The 25,701-nt window shown below is 38.0% G+C and overlaps 1 protein-coding gene across 47 annotated transcripts in view; it reads right to left on the bottom strand.

Moving 5' to 3' along the window:
* Positions 1-25,701, bottom strand: part of ADGRL3 (adhesion G protein-coupled receptor L3) — an 866,327-nt gene that overhangs the window by 166,175 nt on the left and 674,451 nt on the right. For 30 of the 47 annotated variants that reach the window (XM_032151681.2, XM_032151691.2, XM_032151695.2 and 27 more), the window contains 2 exons: positions 8,775-9,077; positions 5,688-5,791 (listed from right to left, as the gene is read on the bottom strand). In XM_032151681.2, the coding sequence (XP_032007572.1) occupies positions 5,688-5,791; positions 8,775-9,077 (407 nt within the window). The remainder of the gene's footprint in view (positions 1-5,687; positions 5,792-8,774; positions 9,078-25,701) is intronic. The other 17 variants (XM_058434505.1, XM_032151721.2, XM_058434598.1 and 14 more) reach the window with 1 other exon arrangement.

The following is a 25,701-nucleotide window of genomic DNA, read 5'->3' as shown; positions in this document are numbered from 1 at the left end:
GAATTGCCACCAATCTCTGATAAAATAAAGAAGCAATTTACTTTCATTTCATGCTAGATCTAAGGAAGATAAAATGGGGAATTTAAGATACAGGAGACAGGATTCAACCCAGTTTCTAGGGGAAATAACTAACTTGTTGTCAAATGTTGTAAAATGTCAAATGTTGTAAAATGGCAACATTATTTCTAGATTTTCACATCCTTCTTTAGAAAGTACAGGAATAACCTCACAGTATCTGAAAATCTATCAGTAACTTGTATACAAACAGAAACAGAGGCACTTTGGTTTGTTAGAAACAGGGAGAGACTATTCTCACCATTACAATATAGACAATTCTTTTTCATGTAATAGTGGAATCAGGCAATGGAGTAGGAAGCTGACTTCCCTTTGCGTGTAAATAATAAGCTATACAGAACTACACTACCACCACACTTGAAGTGAAAAAAGACAGGTGAAATTATAAAGCACAATGCATTCTTTAAAAGTATGCAAAATCGTCTCCTTTTTGAAAAACTGAGTGCAAGCTGGAGATCAAGCTGAGGCAAGAGAGTATGATTTTTACAGCAGTCATTAAGATAGGTGAGAAACGGGATATTTTGCTGTATATGTTTCAGGAGGCGTGGCTCTGAGCCAGCTTGTTGGCTTTCAATAAAAACTGTAAACTTTTTAAAAAAGATTAATTTGAAGACATATATATATCTTCCAATGTATGTAGATACGTATATAGATATGTATCTATTTATGTATCTATCTCTTCATTTATCCTTCTCCCTACTTTTCCATCCATTCATCCATCCATCCACCTACATCCATCAAGACTTCCATCCACCCGCCTACTGGTCTTCCTTTTCCTCTCCCTTTCCCTCTCTTTTTTCTCTATCTCATTGTTGGAGTAAAGATCCCCTTTTGTACAACTTACGCTTTTCTCCTTTCTCTTCTAAACAAATTATGTTTTTTATTAAATTTCGTCTTTATGAATGTATTCCAGCTAGTTTATTTGCAACAAATTCCTTTGTGATATTCTAACTTTAAAAGCTTACATCTTCTCTAGTGAAAAGTAATCCACTCTTTAGTGTCACACAGAATTTAATCTCTAACTTCACCAGTACATAAGTGACTCAAATTCATTTGTGAGTTGAAACTATCAAGATTCTTTACCTGTTTTCTCCCACTTGGCCTGATTGCTGGGGGAAAAAAAACATAATTCATGTTTTCAAGAAAATATAAATGTAAAATTTCCTTTTTTGAACTAAAGTCAGCAACTTGGTTCATTTAGTTGAGTATAATTGCTACCTATGCAATCTATAATGGTGGTGACATACAGTGAGCACATACTGATAATAAAATTAATGATCTACTCCATTTTACAGATGGGGAAACCAATCCAGAGGTTAATGACGTGTCCACCATAACTCAACTATCAAGATCCTCAGGTCAGTGCTCTTTCCTTCAACGTCCTCAGGAGTTCTCCAGGGACACTGTAAAGATGAGAAGGAGGTTGCTACGGTCTGAATGTTTGTGTCCCTCCAAAATTCACATGTTAACATTGAATCCTCAATGTGATAGTGTTAAAAGGTGGGGCCTCTGGGAAGGGATTAGGTTATGAAGCCAGAGCCCTAATGACTGGGATTAGGGCCCTTATAAATGAGGCCCCAGAGAGCTGTCCCTTCCACCATGTGAGGATTCAGTGAGAAGGTGCTGCTGATGAACCAGAAAGCAGGCCCTCATCAGACAAAGGATCTGCCAGCACCTTGATCTTGGACTTTCCAGCCTCCAGAACAATGGTAAATATACTTCAGTTTTTTATAAGCTACCTAGTCTATGGTTTGTTTGTTTTTTTAAACCATAAACCATAGCAGTCCAAGTGGACTGAGACAGAAGTGGTTCACCCTTCACCCTTCAGGGTACATTAATTCACAAAATCCCTGAGAAGAAGAAAACTACCATTTCAAATATATACTTTTTTTTTTTGCACGTGTATATTGTGTTTTTTTCACCTGTGTTTCCATTGGGGGTAAAAAGTGTTCCTTTGCTTTACAAGTTTGAAATTCACAAAACTATACTGGCAGCAGGGGGAGGGTAGCGGGAAGAGTGAAACATTAAAGATATCTATCTGACTTCAATTTTTCAACATGGCAGATGGCAGAAAAAAATCAGTTGCAGAAATGGAAAGACATAGGAGATCAGAGCAGAGAGGGTGTGGGAAAAAGGAAATCAAAGAGGGAGGAGAGGGGAGGTGAAGGGCAAAGGAAAGAGAAAGAGATGGTGATACAGGAATTAAAAAGAAATTATTTAGGCAGATAATGAGGGTAAGAAAGTCCTCGGTAAGGTTTTCCTTTTAACGAAAAGCAGCCCCAAAATCATTTCTTTTCTAACAAAGAGCAGCCTGTAAAATCGAGCTGCAGACGTAGAAAGGCAAGCTACAAGCTTGCACAGGTGAATGGGGCAGCTGTGCCAACAGGAGAAGGCTACCTGGGACAAGGCATGTTCAAAATGGCAGCTCCTTCCCTTTCCTAGCCATGTGTACAGTAAGGAGCAGGCAACATGGCCTGCCAAGTGGAAAGCCTATTTGCATAATAAGATTAGGGTGGTGGGGCATGGTGGCTCACTCCTGTAATCCTAGCACTTTGGGAGGCTGCGGCGGGCAGATTGCCTGAGCTCAGGAGTTTGAGACCAGCCTGGGCAACATGGTGAAACCTCATCTCTACTAAAATACAAAAAATTAGCCAAGTGTTGCAGTGTGTGCCTGCAGTTCCAGCTTCGGGAGGCTGAGGCAAGAGAATTGCTTGAACCCGGGAGGCGGAGGTTGCAGTGAGCCAAGATTGTGCGAGTGCACTCTCCAGCCTGGGTGACAGAGAGAGACTTCTTCTAAAAAAAAAAAAAAAAAGATAAGGGTGAGGTTTCTAGACTTCCAGCCTTCCCGGCAGGCTATGTAAATGTCACATCTGGTCCAACCAATCTTGGGCCTTACATAAATAGGATACCATCTCCTCAAGCCTGCCTATGAAATCTGGTGCACTACCACTCTGGGCTGGAATTTCCATTCTAGAGCCCCTCTCTCTCTCACAAGAGAGAGAGAGCTGTCTCCTTTCTCTTCTTTTGCCTGTTACCTCTGCTCCTAAACTCACTCCTTGTGTGTGTCTGTGTCCTCAATCTTCTTGGCTCTAGATGATGAGCCATGGGTATTTACCTTAGACAACAACGCTGATTCAATGGGAAAAAGAAGAAGGGTGAGAGAAGGGAGTGGAGAAAAGCCAAGGACTATGTTGGGTACCTTCCATTTGCTAGTTCAGGGCTACTCTCTACCCTCCTCCATCCTGCCTTCTGCCCTACGAGGTGGACTTACATGATAGTCATTAAGTGTGTTCTTCTTTGGCTTCTGGTTGGGTTTGGCCAGTGGGGTGGCTTGGCAGGTAAATAGAGGGTAGAGTGTAAGTAAGGTCAGGGTATTCATTCTCCTGGATTCCTTTCTGAAAGGCCACCTGGGGCTAAGCTGTGTCCCTTGCCTTAAGATCATCTTTCTTCCCAAGGACAAATTGCTCCTTATTTTTGGTCACTCCTTTGATCTGGTACCCTACAGGCCTGGGATTGGGAACAGCTACTCCCCTGCTACAAGCTCTGGGTTCCTGCTCAATCCCTTGCAGTTTGCCTTTACTGCCCCAGTACCATTGGAAACAAAACCTCCTGAGTGTTCCATCTGTGTGGACTCCGGTACTACAAAGGTATTACAGTGAGAGGAAGGAGATGAGAAAAGGAATGAATTCTACGAAAGACAGCTGGGGAGGAGGGGGATAAAATATAGACAAATAATCCTATGAATGCTACAACAGATTCTTGAAGTTTTCAATACTAATATTTAAAAGTGTTAGAGTTTTGTGGTAAAGAAACCTGCTCAACTATCATTTGTACTCAATGAGTAGCATAAATATTTGGAGGCATAAGGGACACGACCAAGTAAAAGAGTAGGCAGAGTGCAGAGGGACAGCATAGGTAACTGAGTGTAAGGCTATGAAGCCAATCATAAGCTATCCATGGTTTAACCAGTGTTGTGGTTAAGTATGATGTCTTGATGAAGGTAGTCCCAACTGAAATACTAGCTCCACCACTGACCTTGGACAAGTTACATAAGCTGATTCAGAGTGCTCAAAATCCTCTTGTTACACTTTTTAAGGTTTTATAAATTTTTGAGTAATCAATCTAAGGTTTTTTTAATAAGTTCCAATCAACTAAGTTCTTTAAGTTTAAATATAATGATCACATAACATAGTTTTACGGACTCTACAGGATGAAACAAAATGATCTGGAAGAATAGGAGGTATTTTTTTACAAAACAAAAACATCCTGTCCATAAATCAAATGGACAACAGCTGTCTGGTCTTTGAAAGGAATTATCTTTTGTCCTAAGATTAGCTGGGCTGCAGAGAAAAGAAAAGAATTAAGCATCATTATCAGTTAAAGTCACCTAGTAATTTCTACAATAAAATGGTCCAACTATATTCAGAAATTATCGTGAAAACATTAAGCCTTCTAGAAGAATTATTATTGAATTTATATTCACCCCTGGGCTAAGTATCTAGGGACTGTTTTTAAAGAATTGCTAATGTAGGGAGATATGCTACTCATCTCTTAATCTGATCACATCCAGCAAGAGTTATTTGCCCTGGGGTCTGAGCTACATTGTAATAAAATCAAAGGACATAAAAACTGTGGCAGGAACAGTGCTGAAACTGGAGAAGCATCATTATGAATAGCAACAAGTATGGAGATGCATATGTAAGAGGGTAACTAGAGTCAATATAACCACTATTCTTCCATGATTTAGGGTAAATAGATAGTTATGGCTCATCTGCTAAATGATCTACTGGGTAGATATTTATGGATTATTATACAGTATATTATTGAGGATAAGTCTGGTTAAAAACAAATAGAGAAAAGAGCAAATGGCACAGGCAGGCTTTTAGTAAGGCCATCACTTGTAATATTTCTCGGGAAAATCTCTCTCAGAAATTCCTCAGCATAGCTAATGTGCCATAGAAGGACTCTCCATTTTAGGAGTGCATAAATCCACATAAATTGCTATAATAAGGATTCATCCCATAACCCTTTTGGCATAAATGCACATCTGGTCTCTGTTTGTAATGAAATCAATTCAAAGCCCCACAGTGCATTAATAATAAAAATGTTCAACATATTGCAACCAAATAAGCCCTGAATATTTGAGTCTGCAAGATTCTGTCACACGTGTATACTTTTAACGTTGATAAATGATTAGGTTACAGAACATTTATTAGATGGCTTAAGATTCCCAAGGTAGACTTTGAAAAATTATAATTATTATTTCCACAAGAAAACTCATATGTATGTATGCTAGAAACTTTTACTTGCTTAATTTATAATGCCTCTTGGACTTTTATATCTGTAGTTCACAATACCATAGACATTTTATTAATAATAAAATTATTATAAGCAATATAAGGAAATTCATGGATTTGCACTTTAAAAACAACAAAATTCTAGAATTAGCTCATAACATATTAGAGGTTGTCATTAAATGTGAAATTATATCAAAATGGTAGAATTTTTCTACATTGATTTTAAAAGAATTCTTGACTGTTTTGTTTCCAACAGCTATCATCAACAACAGATGATATAGTTTTAGCAAAGACTTCATCAGTCACAAGATTTACCTTCTGTGTTATATGATTGACCCAAGGAGAAGAACAGTTGCTGAGATCTGGTCCTTGGGGATCCCAAATTCCATCAGGAGCAAGGCATAGATAAGTTGATACACCTATAATAATGAGAGAAATGTATCTGTTTCTTTTTCTTAGAATGACTTCACATCCATGGTATATTTTAAAATGAGCAAAGGTAAAAATGAGACAATTAAATTGATATAATGTTTATTAAAATGCCAGATACAGGCCGGGCGCGGTGGCTTACGCTTGTAATCCCAGCACTTTGGGAGGCCGAGGCGGGCGGATCACGAGGTCAGGAGATGGAGACCACGGTGAAACCCCGTCTCTACTAAAAATACAAAAAATTAGCCGGGCGTGGTGGCGGGCGCCTGTAGTCCCAGCTACTCGGAGAGGCTGAGGCAGGAGAATGGCGTGAACCCGGGAGGCGGAGCTTGCAGTGAGCCGAGATTGCGCCACTGCACTCCAGCCTAGGGGACAGAGCGAGACTCCATCTAAAAAAAAAAAAAAAAAACACCAGATACAGTGCCAGTAAGCATTTAGCACTAGAGAAATGTAGTACTCCAAACAAAAACATACAGTATGTTTGAAGCACTTGTGGGAGCCACATTAGGTATAGGGACTATTATTATTATTATTACTATTATTTTTTTTTTGAGATGGAGTCTTGCTCTGTTGCCCAGACTGGAGTGCAGTGGCAAGATCTCGGCTCACTGCAACCTCTGCCTCCCGGGTTCAAGTGATTCTCCTGCCTCAACCTCCCAAGTAGCTGGGACTATAGGCATCCCCCACCACACCCAGCTAATTTGTATATTTTTAGTAGAGACAGGGTTTTACCATATTGGCCGGGCTGGTCTCAAACTCCTGACCTCGTGATCTGCCTGCCATGGCCTCGCAAAGTGCTGGGATTACAGGCGTGAGCCACCGTGTCCAGCTGAGGACTGTTTTTAAAGAATTTCATGGGTGAGATGATGTGATATGTGCCTCCATGGAGGTTAGTGCTTGACTTTGTAGAGGCAAGGTAGCAGCTGAGTCTTCAAATAAGTGTGCAGGTTTTTCAGAGAAAAAACAAGGTGGAAAAGGACATTCCAAGTGGAAAAATATATGTTCTTTGGGAAACTTCAGGTTTTTTTGAACTGGGGTCTACTGGACTGGGGAGTTGTATTTAATGAAAGTAGAAAAGTAAACCAGATCACAAACTCCCTTGTCTATCATCTGTGGGAGCCGGAAAATCAACGAGAATATTAAAAGACGAGACAGATGATGAGCAAATTTGAGTTTTGGAATGATACCTCTGGCAGGAACATGGAAGATGAATTTCAGAGAGTAATGGCGTGACGGTGAGGAAGCTATTGCAATAATTCAAGTGAGAGACTGTGGGGGCCTAGACAAAGGCATAACAGAATGGACAGAGATGGGTAAAAATGAGACTGGGGTGTATTGACAGTAATCCCTGAGGGCTTTAGAAAATATCTTTTTCAATTGTCACAGAAAAATAATGACACATTTCTGTAGAGCAAAGTGCTTTCAAACAAAGTGTTTCACTAATCTTCAAAACAAAGGTCTGCAGTAGGGGGCTATTATTATTTTTCTTTTAGAAATAAAGGAACTGAGACCAGAACTAAGAAAACAGAGCTAAGAAAAAAGATGGTTTCCAACTGTTCTCTGATTCCAGGATCATGGAAAACTTTACAAATAAATATTCTCCCTCTTTTTCCTAAATAAAATGAATATTTTTGAATATTTTAAAATATTTTGGTGGAAAAGAAGTGTATTTTTTATAAAAAACCAAGATACCCTTTGGTCTTCCCACCCATCATTTCCTAAACCATGGAATATGAAATGATATACCCATATCAGAACTTTCTAAGAAAAACTTTTTCCCTTAAAGAATCCAAATCAATAATACCTAAGGAAAAAGTCCCTGAGAATACTGGGTGACATACGCTGTGAATTTCTCTTATTTACATATTTTAGAGAATAATGCAAACGTGCCAAGTATTCATTTACGAATACCAATGTATGTAACAATAAGAAAATCAGAATACCTTTGCTTAAGCAAAATAAATAATAATATGGTTACCATGTGAAGATATTATGAATGAGATCAGTAATAAAATAGGCAAAGAAGGCCAGGCACAGTGGCTTATGCCTATACTCCCAGAACTTTGGGAGGCTGAGGCAGGCTAATCATCTGAGGTCAGGAGTTTGAGATCAGCCTGGACAACATGGCAAAACCTGTCTCTACTAAAAATACAAAAAAAAATTAGCCGGGTGTGGTGGTGGGCGCCTGTAATCCCAGCTACTCAGGAGGCTGAGGCAGGAGAATCACTTGAACCCTGGAGGCGGAGGGTGAGCCAAGATCATGCCGCTGCACTCCAGCCTGGGCGACAGAGTGAGACTCCGTGCAGCATGGTCCCTGACAGCGTTAAGAGCCTTTGACCATCAGAGGACAACTACAATGGCTGATAAAAAAGAGAGTCAAACTTTCTCTTTTGTTACATGTTAGGTCATTTCCATGATAATCTAATATAGAAGTCCTCGACCTCATTTTCTGCAATCAATATCTGATGGTTGGTGACAAGCATGAGACTAACTCCCAGCAATCAATTGATCCCTTCTGGACTGCTGCATAGAAAAGCTGAGCCTCTAGAGTAGCCAGAATATCTACAGCCTAACTTTACCTTGACCCAGAAACCTGAAACTATGAGGGCAAAGTGCAGGTCTCACAGGTTACCTGTGACTTAATCAGGTTACGTTTTCAAACTCTGGAAAATAGATAGCTTTAAACTGTAATTTAGCTGAGTTCAGAATTTAGTCAAATGTGAAGTAATAAAATATGTTGTAATAAAAAAAAGAAAGAGGAAAGAAAGAGAAAGAAAGAAAGAAAGAAAGAGAAAGAAAGAAAGAAAAAGAAAGAAAGAAAAAGGAAGGAAGGAGAAAGAGAGAGACAAGGAGGGAGGGAGGGAGGGAGGAAGGGAGCGAGGGAGGGAAGGAGGAAGGAAAAGGAAAAGAACACTAGAAAATAAAGCCAAAGTAACACAACAGTTTTAACTTAGTGCTTTAGCACAGACTTACCTATAGTTCCTGCAGGGCATGGCTGCTTTGCTATCTGTCCTTGACGAGTCTTAAACCACATGATTTCTCGGGCTTCCACAGCCTCACAGCTCTCTTCAAGAGCTGGGATTTGGGACGATGCTGATGGAAGGTGTGTGGTCATGTCATCAAGCACCTCGACAGCTGGAGATGGGGTGCTAGTACTCCGGTTTCTTCTTCCTGATGCTGACGGGGTGGTACTCCTTCCTGGGCTCAAAGTTGTGGTCCGAAGGGTGGTACTGGTGGTAGTGCTTCCCATGCCAAGAGGTCCTGTGGTAGAGATATCTGAAATAAAATTAGAAAGAAAACACCTACATTGCTTGTTCACAGTAGGACCTCAAGATGTCCTAGTACTGTAGAAATTATTTTTATTTGACAGTTCAAAGAGCTTTAAAGCTCTAGAAGTCCTCAACCTGATTTTCATTTTAAACATGGCAAAAATAAGCCAATACCAAGGTATCAGGATGCCACTTGAGTATCAAAACAACCACCTGACCACTGCCAAACACAGGCTTTTTAAGGGTTCTTCGAAACTCAAATCCCAGAAAACAAAATTACAGCACAACTCAACTCTTCAGTAAGCTTCTTAATGCTCTCAGCCTTTTTGACAATTAGAGGATTAAAACTTTAAGCCCTCTCCTTAGAATTATCAAACTTTGTAAAGAAGGGAGAACTATATATAAAATTTTACTTTCACATGAAGTGTAATATGGATTTCTAAATATGCAGCAAACAAGTGAGAGGACAAAAAAAAAAAGGAAACAGAAATTAAACTGCTGACAAGCTAAAAAATAAAGAGCAATTCTGAATATAGTCTCCTTAAACACAAACTGGAGTAGCTTAGTGATCTACTCCATTGCTCTTAGAACTGACTCACCTTCACACAATTTTCAAATTTGATTTTCATTAAAGTGTAAGTAGTTTCCAAATAGTTACAATCCTAAATTATCCTCTAACAAGATTTTTTGAATGGGAAAATGTATTCCAAGTTCCAAATAAAATAGTTAGGTTCTTTGTTAGGTAATTGAACCTATGTTTCCAAGGAATAAGCATACTATGGAAATAACTACTGCAAAGAATCATCTTTCTGGGAAAATATATTCATATTCTCATCATGGGAATGCAAGAGTATGCTTGTCCTTCCTGTACACAGACTGCATTCCTAGCTGTAAGATTAGAAACTACTCTTAACCTCACTTACTGGCAATAAACTGTAGGGATATTGGCTCTAGTCTGATTCAAGATCACTCATGTTTAAGAAGATGTAGGGCATTCTGATATGAGCCTCTAGCTGTTTGTAATTCATTTTCTACTTCCCTTAAAATATCATCACCTCTGCTGCCCTGAGGAGGTCCCAGGTTCATCACAATGTATTTGGTGTATATAAAGCTTCCAAAGAAACAGGAGAGAGACAGTGAAGGGATGGGATATTTATGAACATTTAATCACTGAAATTGTAGTATTTTCTGAAGTGATGCTGTTTATTATGTGTGTTTTGCCTCTTTCTTCTATTTTCCCTCCCACTCTTCTCAACTTTCCTTCTCTTTCTCTCATGGTCCCTTTCCATATGAATGGTAATGTTCAGAATTGCATCTACCCAAATTTCATACAAGAAGGCAGAGTGTCTTATTGTCCCTCCTTCTTCCACATACACTATATCTCCCAAATAACCAAGTCTTTTTGATTCTGTCTCATGCCTCTATTTTAAATCCATCTATTTTTTCTTTCTAATCACCACTATCTACATTCAGCTCCCCATCATCAACTTTTTGTTAATGAAAGCAGTAGCTGAGCAAAATGGCAATATAGTTATTTCAATATTTACTTTTGCCAAATCAAAGCTCGTGATTCATAAAATAAAGTTGACACTAAACATATAACACAATCCCAACATAAAATTTAATAACATATTTCAAAATATTAAGTGCAATAGAAAGCTTAAAACTATACACAATAAAAATGACTCTAGTATATATAATTTGCATATATAATCAATCAAATGTTTTAAAAAGAAAACATTACCTACAATCAAGAAAATTGAGTAACTTAAAAACTAAATTTTTAGAAAGTATTAGCTTAAAAAAATGTGTCAATGGTGTCACTGCTGAGATGTAAGAACATTTTGTGCTATTTTTCCAGCTGACAAAAAAATCCTTTTTGACATCATACTACATGGGGAATGCTACAGTTTAAATGCATCCCCCAAAGTTCAAGTGCTAGAAACTTCATCCCCAGTGTAGGAGTGTTGAAAAGTGGAACCTTTATGAAGGAATTAAGTCCTGAGGGCTCTGCCCTCGTGAATGGATTAATGCCATTATTGTGGGAGAGGGCTAGTTATCTTGGAAATGGGTTTCTGATAAGAGGATGCGTGTTTGGCCCCCTCCCACCTGTCCCCGCCCCTCCCCCCAACTGTATGCTCTCTTGCCCTTCTGTTCTGCCATGGGATGATGCAGAAGGAAGGCTTTTGCCAGTTGTGGGGCCCTTGACCTTGAACTTCTCAGCCTCTAGTACTGTAAGAAACTATTGTGTTTTTATAATTTACCCCATCTTGGGTATTGTTACAGTAGTAGAAAATGAACTAAGATAGGGAAGTAGTAAGGCAATAGTTAAAAGCTAACTCCAACTATTTTCTCCGACTCCTTTAATTCAAATAATGCCAGCTCTCATTTGTACTTCTGAAGGGACCGCTTTGAGCAACTTTTAATTTTTTGACAGGGACTATAATCTTTTCATTGATAATGAGCTACAGTTTTTGTTTCAAACAAAGCATTGCTATTTCTTCTTTGTCTTCTTTAGTTTGATCATGTAAAAATGGAGATTCATAGCGGTTACCTGTTATTAGTTAAATAATCTCATGCTCAAATTAACTTGTTCAGGATGCCTCTGAACTAGAGTAAGAATTAATTTTAAAATAGAAGCTCTGTTTTTCAATTGTCTTCTTTCCCTTCTTGAGGATTATGTAGGTACTGACGAATGCTTTCTAAATGAATGTACCTTTCTTCGATTAGGTATTTTAATTAGCATATAACTCTCTGGGAGAAGAAAAGATTTGTTCAGCAATCATTTTCACTATGACAAACTACATAGTTACACATGTGGTGCAAGATTTCTCCAGCCTATTGTCCCAACTGCACAAATCATGCACAACGGGCCATGGCACACCACCACAGGATTTTTGCTTGCTGTGTGATATATGTATTTTAGCATGGGTTTAATAATGTATCTTTATCCTCTATTTAAATGGTTTAGATTTCAGATTTATAAAGATAATAGAATGAAACCAAACATAATTTAACAACAGCACCAGTACCATGTAATGAAAATTAATGTTCTTTATTTTTTTTTTCTAAAATTACCCTATTCAAATCATTCTCTACCTTTTTCCAGAGATACTCTTAGAGTATAAATTGGAATATGTTAGTTTACTGATTAAAGTGCTTAAATGGTTTCTGTCTGCCCTTCAAACAAAAGCTGAATTGTTTTCTTCATGCCCAAGCTCTTCATGAATTTCTCTCTCCAACTCATTATAATGCTTCCTCATCTTTTAAGTATATTCTTTAAACCATACAAAATTACCAGTGGTTCCCTAGCTGCACCCTGTTCTTTCTGCCTCAGGGCCTTTGCACATCCTGCAATGTGTTCTTGCCACCATTTTTGCCTCACTAACTCCTATTTATCCTTTCAGCTTAGCTTGGATGTTATTTCTATCAAGAAGCCTTTCCAAATTTACCAAGACTGGGTTATTCACTAACGTGTTGTTAGGATTAATTCCTTAGCTTTTAGTATTGTGCCCGACTAGGAGTAAATGAGCTCTCAGTAAAGGTAGGTGAACATCAGGACTAGGTCAAGAAGGCAGTGGAGAATATAGTATCCCACAAAAAGAGAAGCTTCACAAAAGAAGAGAAAGGATAAATAGTGGGACATGCATATGGGGTGGTTAAGAGTTTGTACAATTAATAGACTGAAAAAATCATTTCTTAAATGCATTTTACATTGTCCATTAGACAAAGTGGAAACATTCAGGAAGAAAATAAAGCTCCCTCTCCCCCAAATGATCCTATCTCAGAACAATTAGATTTAAAGTGAATATACTCTTATGAAGCAATAACAATGATACGATATTTTTTAAAAACTTCAATTTCTTATGAAATACATTGGAAGGACTTAGTTTAATAGACATACTAATGTTAGGGATCAATATAGAACTTATTTTCATGGAACTGTGCCACAGAGAGATGTCTACAAGCAGGGTCATACCATTCCATTTAACTTTAAGCAGAATTAAAATCGATTTTAAAGGCTGTCCCTGATCCCCCATACCCACCCTTCCATTTACTGCTATGTAAGACTACCGCAGGCTCTGTTCAATGCCAATTTTTGGCAGAATAGGTCCTAGTTATAGACATGCTGTCACCAGCGCCCAAGAAAGGATTCATCTTATTGCTAAATACAAGAGAAAAAAGTCCAGATTTGCTGAACAGTCACTGATTGGCAAAGTTCTAGCCCATATTATAGGCTATGAGAGTTTATATTCCAGCAATGGAGAGGCGATATGACACTTTTTCAATATATACTGCTATTGAATCTTACCTGATGACATAGCTAGCTTAATAAAACTATGTGTTATAAGTGCTTTGTGTGGTTGTATATCAGAGAAAAGTTATTGTCTAAAAGAAATTAAGTTTGAGTGACTATTTACATATGACATTTTATTAAAATGTTGCAATTTTCCTTAATTAGTCATTGTTTTTGTGCCCATTGTGCTTACACAGACTAGTATTTTCATAAAAATAACTAAACAAAACTCCTTCTTAGCATTTTACCCTCATAAACTTACTTCCAAAAGAAAATTTTAATTCTCCTGTCCTTTGAAATTTACTGTTCATAACTCGTTTCTTTCTTAGAATTTGATTTATTTTGTTTAATTTTTTCCTTCAGCCTGCCTTGAAAAGAATAAACATTATTTTGAATGCAATTATGAGTTATGACTTGTGGAGTACAATAATAGAAAACAGTGAAAATAAACACTTGTAAAGTTCCTTACATTTTGCAATTTTTAAAATTTTTTTTTTTATTTTTGAGACAGAATCTCACTCAGTTGCCAAGCTGGAGTGCAGTGGTGCGATCTTGGCTCACTGCAACGTCTGCCTCCTGGGTTCAAGTGATTCTCCTGCCTCAGCCTCCTGAGTAGCTGGGACTACAGGTGCATGCCACCATGCCCAGCCAATTTTTGTATTTTTAGTAGAGATGGGTTTTCACCATGTTGGCCAAGATGGTCTCGATCTCTTGACCTTGTGATCTGCCCTCTTCAGCCTCCCAAAGTGTTGGGACTACAGGTGTGAGCCACCACGCCTGGCCCATTTTGCAATATTTTAAAGTCACTATCATCTCATCTAATTCAGACCAAAAAAACGTGTAGAGTAATTATTACTATATATTCCTAGTTTCAAAAATGAGAAGATATAGGCTCAACTAGTAAGTGAATTATAATCATACAAGTAGTAACTAAACAGGCATTCTCTGACTCCATATTCCACGTTCTTAATACTTTGCTATTAAAAATGTCATTCTCAATGATTTCATGCATTATATAATTATAAGTCTTCCTTAACACTTTAAGAAGAAACTGAAGGAAATAAAAAGAATCTAGTAAAGCATTACTATTCTTGATCACAAATATTTTTATTATTTGGGATGGGCATCTTTTAAACAAATTTAATACTTAAGACAGAATATAAAATTATACAATCAAAGATAGTCTAGGCTGGGCACCGTGGCTCATGCTTGTAATCCCAGCACTTTGGGAGGCTGAGGCAGGCAGATCACCTGAGGTCAGGGGTTTGAGAGCAGCCTGGCCAACATAGTGAAACCCCATCTCTACTAAAAATAAAAAAATAAATAAATAAAAATAAATAAATTAGCCGGGGCATGGTGGCGGGCACCTGTAGTCTCAGCTACTCAGGAGGCTGAGGCAGGAGAATTGCCTGAACCCAGGAGGTAGAGGTTGCAGTGAGCCCAGACTGCCCCACTGCCCTCCAGCCTGAGCGACAGAGCAAGAGTCTGTCACAAACAAACAAACAAACGTAGTCTAAACTTCACAAGAGAAGAAAGGTTTATCTTCTACTCAGAAAATGCATTAATTGTTTTATTCTTCTTCATATTTTCCTTTCCTCTCTAAATATGTACCTTTCTTCATGGTTTTCCCTTTACAAATCTGTCTTTTGCGCTAACTTCACTCTAGTAGACAACCTTTTGGCTGACTACAGAAGCATTTCCTTCTCCCCACCCTTTAAGCATTCATTTTCATCGAAAGTCCACTGCTGAAAAAACCTTCCCAAGGGCCTAATAGAGGCAAGAAGAGAACTGAAACCATAACAATGCTGTTAGTAGCTTTTGGCTACTTGTGCAGTGCCCTGGGTAGAAAGAGGAAATTCTGCCTGAGACCCCATGGCTATCAGTTGGTGGCAGCAGATTCGATTACAACCAGTTTTTAAAAAGAAGCCATTCATATTATCAGCCATGAAATTATCTAATTCTCTTCAGAATTCATTTTAATACTTGGCTCCATGGCCTCCCGAGATAGTGAAACTCCACAGACTATCAGCAATATGAAAGTATATTTATTTTTATAATTGGATCCATTTATACTTTCTAGTTCTCTCATGGCTAGGATATTGAGAAAACTATCTGTTTCAATAAACACAAAATTGTAGTGGCTTTATCATGTAAGATAAGCAAAAATGTAAGATTTTGGGGGGTATTTATTTATACTATCTGGTGCATATTTAGCCCCTACCATGCCAGAAACTGTGCTGAATGTTTTACATATGTGCTCTCTAATTTAGTACTCCCAACAACTTTTGGGTAAGCATACTCATCTTCATTTCACAGATGAAATAGGTTAAATAATTCCCCCCAGCTTACATAGCTGGCAATTGATAGGACCATGATTCTAATCCAGGTCTATTAACAGCTCTCCCTTTCCACTAGGACAATGCTGTTGAAACTTTAACACATATGTAAACATATGTAAACATTTTAATGGATTTGGAAATTAATTTGTTCCAGATACTGCTCACATATGCTTTTATAGACGTTACTATTGTCCAGACCTGCTGGGAACTTACTGAGCACTTATTATGGGCCAAGCAATATTCTGAACACTTTACAAGGACTAACTCATTTAATTAGGACAACAAATCTGTTAGAAGGCACTATTAATTATCATTAGTTTACAGATGGCAAAACTGAGTCACCAAGAGATTCAGTAATTCTCCAAAGGTTACAAATTCCTAAGTAGAACAATGGAACAACATGGGCACTGTTAAGGAGACCCACTGTTTTTATTTAATTATTTATTTTCATTTTCTGAGAAGGAGTTTCACTCTTGTTGCCCAGGCTGGAATTCAATGGCGCGACGTCAGCTCATCACAACCTCTGCCTCCTGGGTTCAAGCGATTCTCCTGCTTCAGCTTCTGAGTAGCTGGGATTACAGGCGCGCACCAAGCGATTCTCCTGCCTCAGCTTCCTAAGTAGCTGGGATTACAGATGTGCACCACCACGCCAGGCTAGTTTTGTATTTTTGGTAGAGATGAGGCTTCGCCATGTTGTTCAGGCTGTTCTCGAACTCCTGACCTCAAGTGATCCACCCGCCTGGGCCTCCCAAAGTGCTGGGATTATATGCGTGAGCCACAGTGCCCGGCCAGGCTATTTTCTTATGGATCAAGTTCAGGTTCTCAATATTCCAAGTTATTACAGTTAAGAGTTGGGTCTTGGCCGGGCGCGGTGGCTCACGCCTATAATCCCAGCACTTTGGGAGGCTGAGGCGGGCAGATCACCTGAGGTCAGGGGTTCCAGACCAGGCTGACCAACATGGCGAAAACCTGTCTCTACCAAAAATACAAAAATTAGCCGGGCGTGGTGGCAGGCGCCTGTAATCCCAGATACTCCAGAGGCTGAGGCAGGAGAATTCCTTGAACCCGGCAGGCAGAGGTTTCAGTGAGCCAAGATCGCGCCATTGCACTCCAGACCGGGTGACAGAGCGAGACTCCGTTTCAAAAAATAAATAAATAAATAAATAAATAAATAAATAAATAAATAAATAAATAATAAAAGAAAGCAGCCTGCTCACTGCAGTTGACAGTAGAGGAAGTAATCTTTATAGAGCTAATTTATTTTTGTTTACGGCATTTTTAAATCCCCTAAGTAAGGATTCAGGACCACCTAAGGAAAAAACTGTTGATTCCAGAAAGCTTGCTATAGTGTTTAGCATATAAATAAGTCAATAAACAATGAGCAAACAACAGTGTGAAATAATTTCTGGCATTTCTTGAGCATTATTATGTACCAGGCAGTGTTCTAAAGCTCTACATGCATAACTGAGGCACAGAGAGGTTAAATAAATTTCCCAATCTCATAGCATTCACAAGTGGTAGAGCCAGAATTTTAATGCAGGTAGTTTTGACTCAAGAATCTATATGTACCCATATTTTCTGATGAATTGATAAAGGTTTGAAGTAATTTTTAAAAAGTATCAGAATATGGCATATGTTATATGCCTGTGAGAGAGCTCAGCTCTGGGAATTATAAGATTAATTTATTCCATCCATATTTATTAATCAACTGTCATGTGACAGGCATTGTATTGGTAATAAAATGTTGAATAATAATTACTATGTTCCTTGCTCTCATGGAAGCCTTCTCTAAAAAGCCTTATAGAAAAAGCTACCAAAGAAGATAGAAAATACAAAGAGGAGAAATACACAAACTCTGTTCATTCAGCCTGTATTTATTGATTGTCTTGCATTACACATTGTGTAATTGTCTTGCATTACACATTGTGCTGAGCATCAGGGATTCAGAGATTAAGCAAAGAGTACTACCCTCAAGAAGAGTTAATAAACTGTATCTTATGGATGCTACAACATCATCCATTATTCTATGGACCACTTAGAAAGAAAAAAAATATCTGTCAATGTAACTCTGATGTGCCTTCAATGGTTAGGCACATCCCAACTCATGAGATGTTTAAGGGTAAAATAATGAGACTATTAGAATTAATGAAAAACTGTAGTAGTAACAGACATATCTCCTTACAAGATAATGAAATAAACACTGCATCATTTAAAAGCGATGTAACCTTGGACAAATTGTAATGCCTCTCTGTGCCTTAGATTTTTTTCATCTGCTAAATGGAGACAATAATATATTTGTATTTATTTGAGGAGAATAATGGAAATATGCATTTAAAGTACCTAGCAAAGTATATGGCAGAGAATAATAGCTTAATAAATGTTTCCTAATAGTAGTAATATTGTTATTTATTCCTTAACTCTACCGAGAATTATTGATTGTTTACCACATGTCAACTACTATCCTAAGTGCTGGGGATACAGAAGTAAACAATGAAAACAACAAAAAATAAAAATCTCTGCCCTCATAGAGCTTACATTAGTAGGAGAGACAGACAATAAATAGTATAAAAGTAAAAGCATGCATTATATTAGATATTAAGAAGTGCTAAGGATAAGAAGAAGGAGAAAAGCAGAGGAAGGGGATAGGCTGTGTTGGGGGAGGGGATTTGCAAGTTTTTTTGTTTTGTTTTGTTTTTTAAGACAGATTCTCACTCTGATGCTGAGGATGGAGGGCAGTGGCACAATCTTGGCTCACTACAACCTCTGCCTCCTGGGTTCCAGTGATTCTCCTGACTCAGCCTCCCCAGTAGCTGGGGTTACAGGTACCTGCCACCATGCCCAGCTAATTTTGTTTTGTTTTGTTTTCTTGTCTTTTTAGTAGACAGGGTTTCACCATGTTGGTCAGGCTGGTCTTGAACTCCTGACCTCAAGCAATCCACCCACCTCGGCCTCCCAAAGTGCTGGGATTATAGGCGTGAGCCGCCATGCTCAGCTGCAAGTATTAATTGGGAGTCAAGCATAGCCTGACTGTTAAGATGACAATACAGATTTTTTAAAAAGAGGCAAAGTGAGGGATGTAAATAACTTTTTACGCAGAGGGAATAGCATCTGCAAAGGGCTAGACACAGTGAGGTGGCAATGTGGCTGGAGCACAGTATGTGAGCCATATGAAAGGCAGTATGAAATGAAGACAGAGAGGTGATGGGGGCTACAGCATATGGATGTTGACAGGCCATGGTGAGAGCTTTGGCATTTACTCTGGGTGGTGTGGGAAGCCACTGGAAGGTTTTCAGCAGAGAAATGATGTCATACAACTTTCACTTAATAGGATCACTTGAGTTGTTGTGTTGAAGAGTGACTGAATGGGAGAGGAGTCAATGTGCCTTTTTGGCTAAACATCTGTGGTGGTAATGGTGATAATGACAATTAGAATGATATGGATATATACATATACAATACAGCATGGGGGTGTGAAAGAGGTGGCGGTGGCTTTTGAGTATGGATACCATGATACTCACTGGCACATGGTAGCCCTTCAGTCATTGTTGGTTGAATTGAACTAATGTTTGCTTCTTCATTGTAGTGAAATGAACTTGTCCTTCTTATACAAATTCTTCTATAGCTCCATTTCAATTATTATCACTTGTTTAAACTTGAAACAACCAAATAAATATACTGACCTCGAACAGTATGAAAATGTTAATACAGTTATGTTAGTGTTCTCATTACTGTGAAATTGTTAAAGTTTTAATTAATGGAAATGTCAAACTTTGGCAGTGAGAAAAACATAAAAACAAATAAAGAAACAAACTGGGAGATTCAGCTCAACCGAGTCAGAGCTGACTGATTTCTCAGTGAATAACAAAACATACCAAGGGTGTAAGTAGTTGAATTGGTATAGATTTAGAGTCGTTTCTTAGGGCTAGCCTCAATATTGTATTTTATTTCTCGAGTTTTGATATCATTGTTACCTAGTTATTGAAGTTATTGCCTAATATTTCTAGTGACACATATTTTTATATTAACTTGTGAATTATAACTTACCTATGATGATAAAGGGATACCAGAATATAAATGTTGTGGAAGATTTAGTTATGAATAAGTATAAAGTTAAAATAAATTCAAGAAAAATAAAATTAACCAGGCGTGGCAGCTCACGCCTGTGTTACCAGCACTTTGGGAGGCCGAGGTGAGCAGATCACCTGAGGTCAGGAGTTCGAGACCAGCCTGGCCAACATGGTGAAACCCCATCTCTACTAAAACACAAAAACTAGCCGGGCATGGTGGCATGCGCCCGTAATCCCACTTACTCGGGAGGCTGAGGCAGGAGAATTGCTTGAGTCTGGGAGGTGGAGGTTGCAGTGAGCCAAGATCGAGCCACTGCACTCCAGCTTGGGTGACAGAGCCAGACTCTGCTTCCAAAAAAAAGAAAAAGAAAATTATCCTCCATGTTTTGAAATAGAAAATTTAAAGTGAACAGTAAAAACAAGCCTATAATTTAAGCTTCAAGTTTTTTTCTTTTTAAGAATGCAATTCTGGTAACTTTGATCTATTGAAGATGCTTAGAGAATAAATATGCATTCATCTTTGTTACATGTGTTCGTTTCTAATAAACAGATAAAATGTAAGGCCCTATTTTGATTATTTGTTTTGTTGTTTATATTTAGAGTCTGGAACACAAAGGAGATTATATTACTTTTCAAGTACCATATCTCAAAATATGTCTTTAAAAAAATTTTAGTATTGATTTTTCATCAAATAAACATAAGGATGAAACAAACAGGAGATCCAACTAGGTGCTATAATGGGAATACATGGTTGAATAAAACAAGGCCCCTCTCCTCAAAAAGCTTGAGACTCCTTGAGGAGTCTAATTTTATCGTGGGTTGTAGAGTTAAAGCTTGACTCTTCAGTGTGACTATCTAATAATGAGACTCACTGAATTTTCTCTAAGACTGGTGAGGCCATTAAACATTTCTTGTATTATTATTATTATTATTATTATACTTTAAGTTTTAGAGTACATGTGCACAATGTGCAGGTTTGTTACATATGTATCCATGTGCCATGTTGGTGTGCTGCACCCATTAACTCGCCATTTAGCATTAGGTGTATCCCACAACAGTCCCCGGAGTGTGATGTTCCCCTTCCTGTGTCCGTGTGTTCTCATTGTTCAATTCCCACCTATGAGTGAGAACATGCGGTGTTTGGTTTTTTGTCCTTGCGATAGTTTACTGAGAATGATGGTTTCCAGTTTCATCCATGTCCCTACAAAGGACATGAACTCATCATTTTTTATGGCTGCATAGTATTCCATGGTGTATATGTGCCACATTTTCTTAATCCAGTCTATCGTTGTTGGACATTTGGGTTGGTTCCAAGTCTTTGCTATTGTGAATAGTGTCGCAATAAACATACGTGTGCGTGTGTCTTTATAGCAGCATGATTTATAGTCCTTTGGGTATATACCCAGTAATGGGATGGCTGGGTCAAATGGTATTTCTAGTTCTAGATCCCTGAGGAATCGCCACACTGACTTCCACAATGGTTGAACTAGTTTACTAAACATTTCATTTTTTTCAAGTAATTTAAATAACAAAAAAGAAAGAGCTGCATAATTGGCATATAAATGATTCCTGAATTCAAGTGAAACCACAAAAAAATTGTAAATCCTTCTAAATCACTTAATAATCAGTGTACATAGTATATACTTGATAGATAAATTAAGTCATTCTAACACAACCACATGTAAACTACACAGTTCTTCTTAAGTGCAAGGAAATTTGGCATTCCACTTTGTTTTCCTTATATTACCTGCCTTGTAGTAAGTACTCAATAGATGCATAATGGGTGAGTGACAAAATAAATATCTGTAATTTATTTTGAAAAGTATATTTTCAGAAGATCTATATATACTACTATGTCTGAATTATACTGTGACTTTGATAAATTTGAATTAAAAATTTGATCAACACTCCAGACTAAATTTTATAACAAAACTTAACATGAGTTTTAAATTTTAACTTGCATACTTTTAGTCATCATAATACTAGAATCAGAAATTATAGATCTAGTGTCTCAAGGAATCTTAAGTATTTGTATAGATACCACTAATTCATAATTTCTTTCCTCTAGAAATAAAAGAAAGAACAAGAATCACCTATTTGGAACTAATGACTAAGTGGTTGAGTAATCAGGACAATGTATTTTTTAATATGGATTTGGAAAGAGAATTCTGGATGTTTATCTCTAACACAAATATTTTCAGTTAGTCTGTAGGCTGAGGACTTAGTAACTTCTCCTCAATCACTTATGCACCACTTTATTTTCTTTCTACTATTATGGCCAACCAAGCCTACCCACTGCCTTTTAAATTAATAGAGTAGCTGGGCATGGTGGATCACGCCTATAATCTCAAGAATTTGGGATGCTGAAGTATGAGGATTGCTTGAGCCCAGGAATTTGAAACCAGCCTGGACAATATAGCAAGACCCCCTGTCTGTACTAAAATCTTTTAAAAAAATTAGCCAGGCATGGTGGTGCATGTCTGTAGTCCCAGCTATTTGAGAGGCTGAAGTGGGAGGATTTCTTGAGCCCAGGAGTTCAAGGCTGCAGTGAGCTATGATTGTGCTACTGCACTCCAGCCTGGGTGACAGAATGAGACCGTGTTTCAAATAATAATAATTAATTAATTACTAGAGTAATAAAGACCTGAAGACCTCCCAATTTTGCTTTCTCTTGATTGTTTTCTTTTTAAGAATATGGAGTCTTGCTTTCCACAAGTGCAGGTTAAGCATCCCTAAGCTGAAAATCCAAAATTGGAAATGCTCCAAAATCCAAAAGTTTTTAAGTGCCAACATGATGTCACAAGTGACAAATTCCACACCTGACCACATATGATGTGTGCACAAGATTATTAGAGATATTGTATAAAATTACCTTTGGGCTACATGTGTAAGGTAAGTATAAAACATAAATTAGTTCCGTGTTTAGACTTGGATCCTATCTCCAAGATATCTCATTATGTATATGCAAATATTCCAAAATCTGAGAAAGTCTGAAATCTGAAGCATTTCTGGTCCCAAGCATTTCAGATAAGGGATATACAACTTGTAGTAATAAATGGGTCAAAGCAGCAAATTGCTTAGAGAAATCTGCCCAGAGGATCAGTGAGAATTCTTATATTTATTTTAGTAATACTGACACACAATATGTTATTCAGTAACACATAATGTTATTCAGCAATAGTAACATTATAATCAAATTCAGATTATGCCAATATATTGTCAACTCTGTTTCAGGAGAGTTCTTCTAAAAAGAGAAAAATATTTCTTCAAATTCTCTTGCCTACTCTATGATATTTCAACATTTCAGATGATAGAAAATTGGGGCATAAAGAATATAACAATCTTTTCAAAAAAAACTTAAAGGGACATTAAATCAATATTAAAATATACAATATGAAGGAGATCAAACTATTTTGGAATCATAATTGTAGATGGCCCATAGAATTCAAGAGTCAATGAGTGATAATGGAATTCTACTCATACCTTAGCCTCTTGGAAGCACAGACTGATCTTCATACAGGGGAATATAAAAAATTTATGTAGGCCGGGCACAGTGGCTCACGCTTGTAATCCCAGCACTTTGGGAGGCCGAGGCGGGCAGATCACGAGGTCAGGAGATCGACACCACGGCGAAACCCCGTCTCTACTAAAAATACAAAAAAATTAGCCGGGCGTGGTGGCGGGCGCCTGTAGTCCGAGCTATTCGGAGAGGCTGAGGCAGGAGAATGGCGTGAACCCGGAAGGCGGAGCTTGCAGTGAGCCGAGATTGCGCCACTGCACTCCAGCCTGGGCGACAGAGCGAGATTCCGTCTCAAAAAAAAAAAAAAAAAAAAAAAAAAAAAAAAAATTTATGTAAGACTCTGCAGACCAAATTTTACCCCAAAAGCACCATGAAGACAGAGACTGTTGCTGTTTTGCTTGACAACAACTCTCAATGTCTTGAGCAGCATGTGACACAGAAGAGGGGTCAAATAATAGTTGATAAATAAGTGAACTCTAACATCAACAACCTTGATCTACTCCAAAATATTAACATTGGGACTCACAAATGTGATCATTCATGTACCCAGAGGAGATCGCCCTACTTCATCTTTTGACTGTTCTCACACTAATATGTCTGTTCTACTACAATAGCTTGTTCAAAAACATTGTATTTCAAAATACTTACAGACTTACAGGAAGTTGCAAAGATAGTCCAGCTTCCCTCAATGACAATGACTTTTATAGCTATAGTAATATACAAAACCCAAAAAAACAAACATGATTACATGATCATTAACTTGACTGCAGACCTTATTCAGTTTTCACCTGTTATGGGCTCAATTATTCTCCCCTTTCCCCAAAATTCATACATTGAAGTTCTAATCTTGAGTACCTCAGAATGTGACTTTATTTGGAGACATAGAGTTTTTATAAAAGTGACTAAGGTAAAATGAGGTCGCATTGATGGTCCCTAATCTTATATGATTGGTGTCCTTATAAGAAGGGGAGATTAGGACACAGATTACACAGCAAAAGGTTGTGGATTAGTCTGTTTCCACACTGCTATAAAGATATTTCCTGAGATTGGGTAATTTATACCAAATTGGTCAAACTGACTCACAGTTCCACACCGCTAGGGAAACCTCAGGAAACTTACAATCATGGCGGAAGGTGAAGAGGAGGCAAGGCATGTCTAACATGACAGCAAGCAAGAGAGAGAGTGAAGGGGTAACTGCCAAACACTTTTAAAATCATCATCAGGTCTCATGAGAACTCAGTCACTATCATGAGAACAGCATGGGGGAACTGTTCCCAGGATCCAATCACCTCCCAAGTTAATGGTCATGTACCAGGTCCCTCCCCTGATATGTGAGTATTACAATTTGAGATGAGCAGGATGTCCACGTGAAGACAAAATGAGCCAGTGGTCATCTACAAACCAAGGAGAGAGGCCTCAGAAGAAACCAAACCTACAGACAGTTGAAGCTTGGACTTTTAGCCTCCAGAATGGTGAGACAGTAAATTTCTGTTGTTTAAGCCAGCCAGTGCCTATTACTTTGTTATGGCAGCTTTAGCAAACTAATACATCACCATTTCAAAGAGTCTCCATTCATGCGTGCATGTGTGTAGTGTTCTGCAATTTTATCTCATGTATAGATTTGTATATCCACAACCACATTCAAGATACAGAACTGTTTCATTACTATGAAAGAATTCTGTTGTGCTACTCCTTTGTAAACTGTTCTACAACTCTATAGTTTCACTGTTTCAGGGATGTTATATAAATGAAATCATACAGCAGGGAACCATTTGAGGTAGATTTTTTCACTAAGCATAATGCTTTGAGGTCCACCCACGTTGTTGTGTGTACCAATAGCTAAATCATCTCTCTGCATCATCCCATGATTTCCTACCATCTATCTTTCACCTTGCAGCAGGATTGACCTTTGAAAAATGCAAATTTGATGTTCTCTCACTTTAAAAACTCCCATCGATTTCATCAATTCAGAATCCTCAAACTTCTTGTAAAAAGCCCTCCAATCCATGTTCTGCCAACCTCTCAAACCTCCACTTGAGCTCCTCACCTTTGCTCTCTCTCTTCTAATCATCCTGGGTTTATTTCCTGTGTACTTAAAAGGTCCCTTCACAGCTTCAGTGATGTGGATATTTCTTTCTCAAACTCTCTATTGTCTTCTTCCCTCCCAGGCATTTATTTCTCATATTCTCTGCTCTCTTCTTCCCTCCCAGGCCCAACTCCGTTTACTTAATTATACCACTAATTGTTTGAATATCTGTGATTTATAATGATTGTAAGCAGAAAATAAAAAAGGTAGAATGAAATTGTCATTTTTGGATTACTTACATTTGCATTCAACATATGGCTATTTTCTCGACATTAATTCAGGAAAAGAATTCAAAATTTCATTCTTGCTGGAAAGTGGTCAT

This window comes from Hylobates moloch, unplaced genomic scaffold (genome assembly GCF_009828535.3).
Source record: "Hylobates moloch isolate HMO894 unplaced genomic scaffold, HMol_V3 SCAFFOLD_2, whole genome shotgun sequence".
NCBI classification, from domain to species: Eukaryota; Metazoa; Chordata; class Mammalia; order Primates; family Hylobatidae; genus Hylobates; species Hylobates moloch.
Note: the sequence above shows the minus strand (reverse complement) of the source record. Positions and strands in the feature narration are given on the sequence as shown.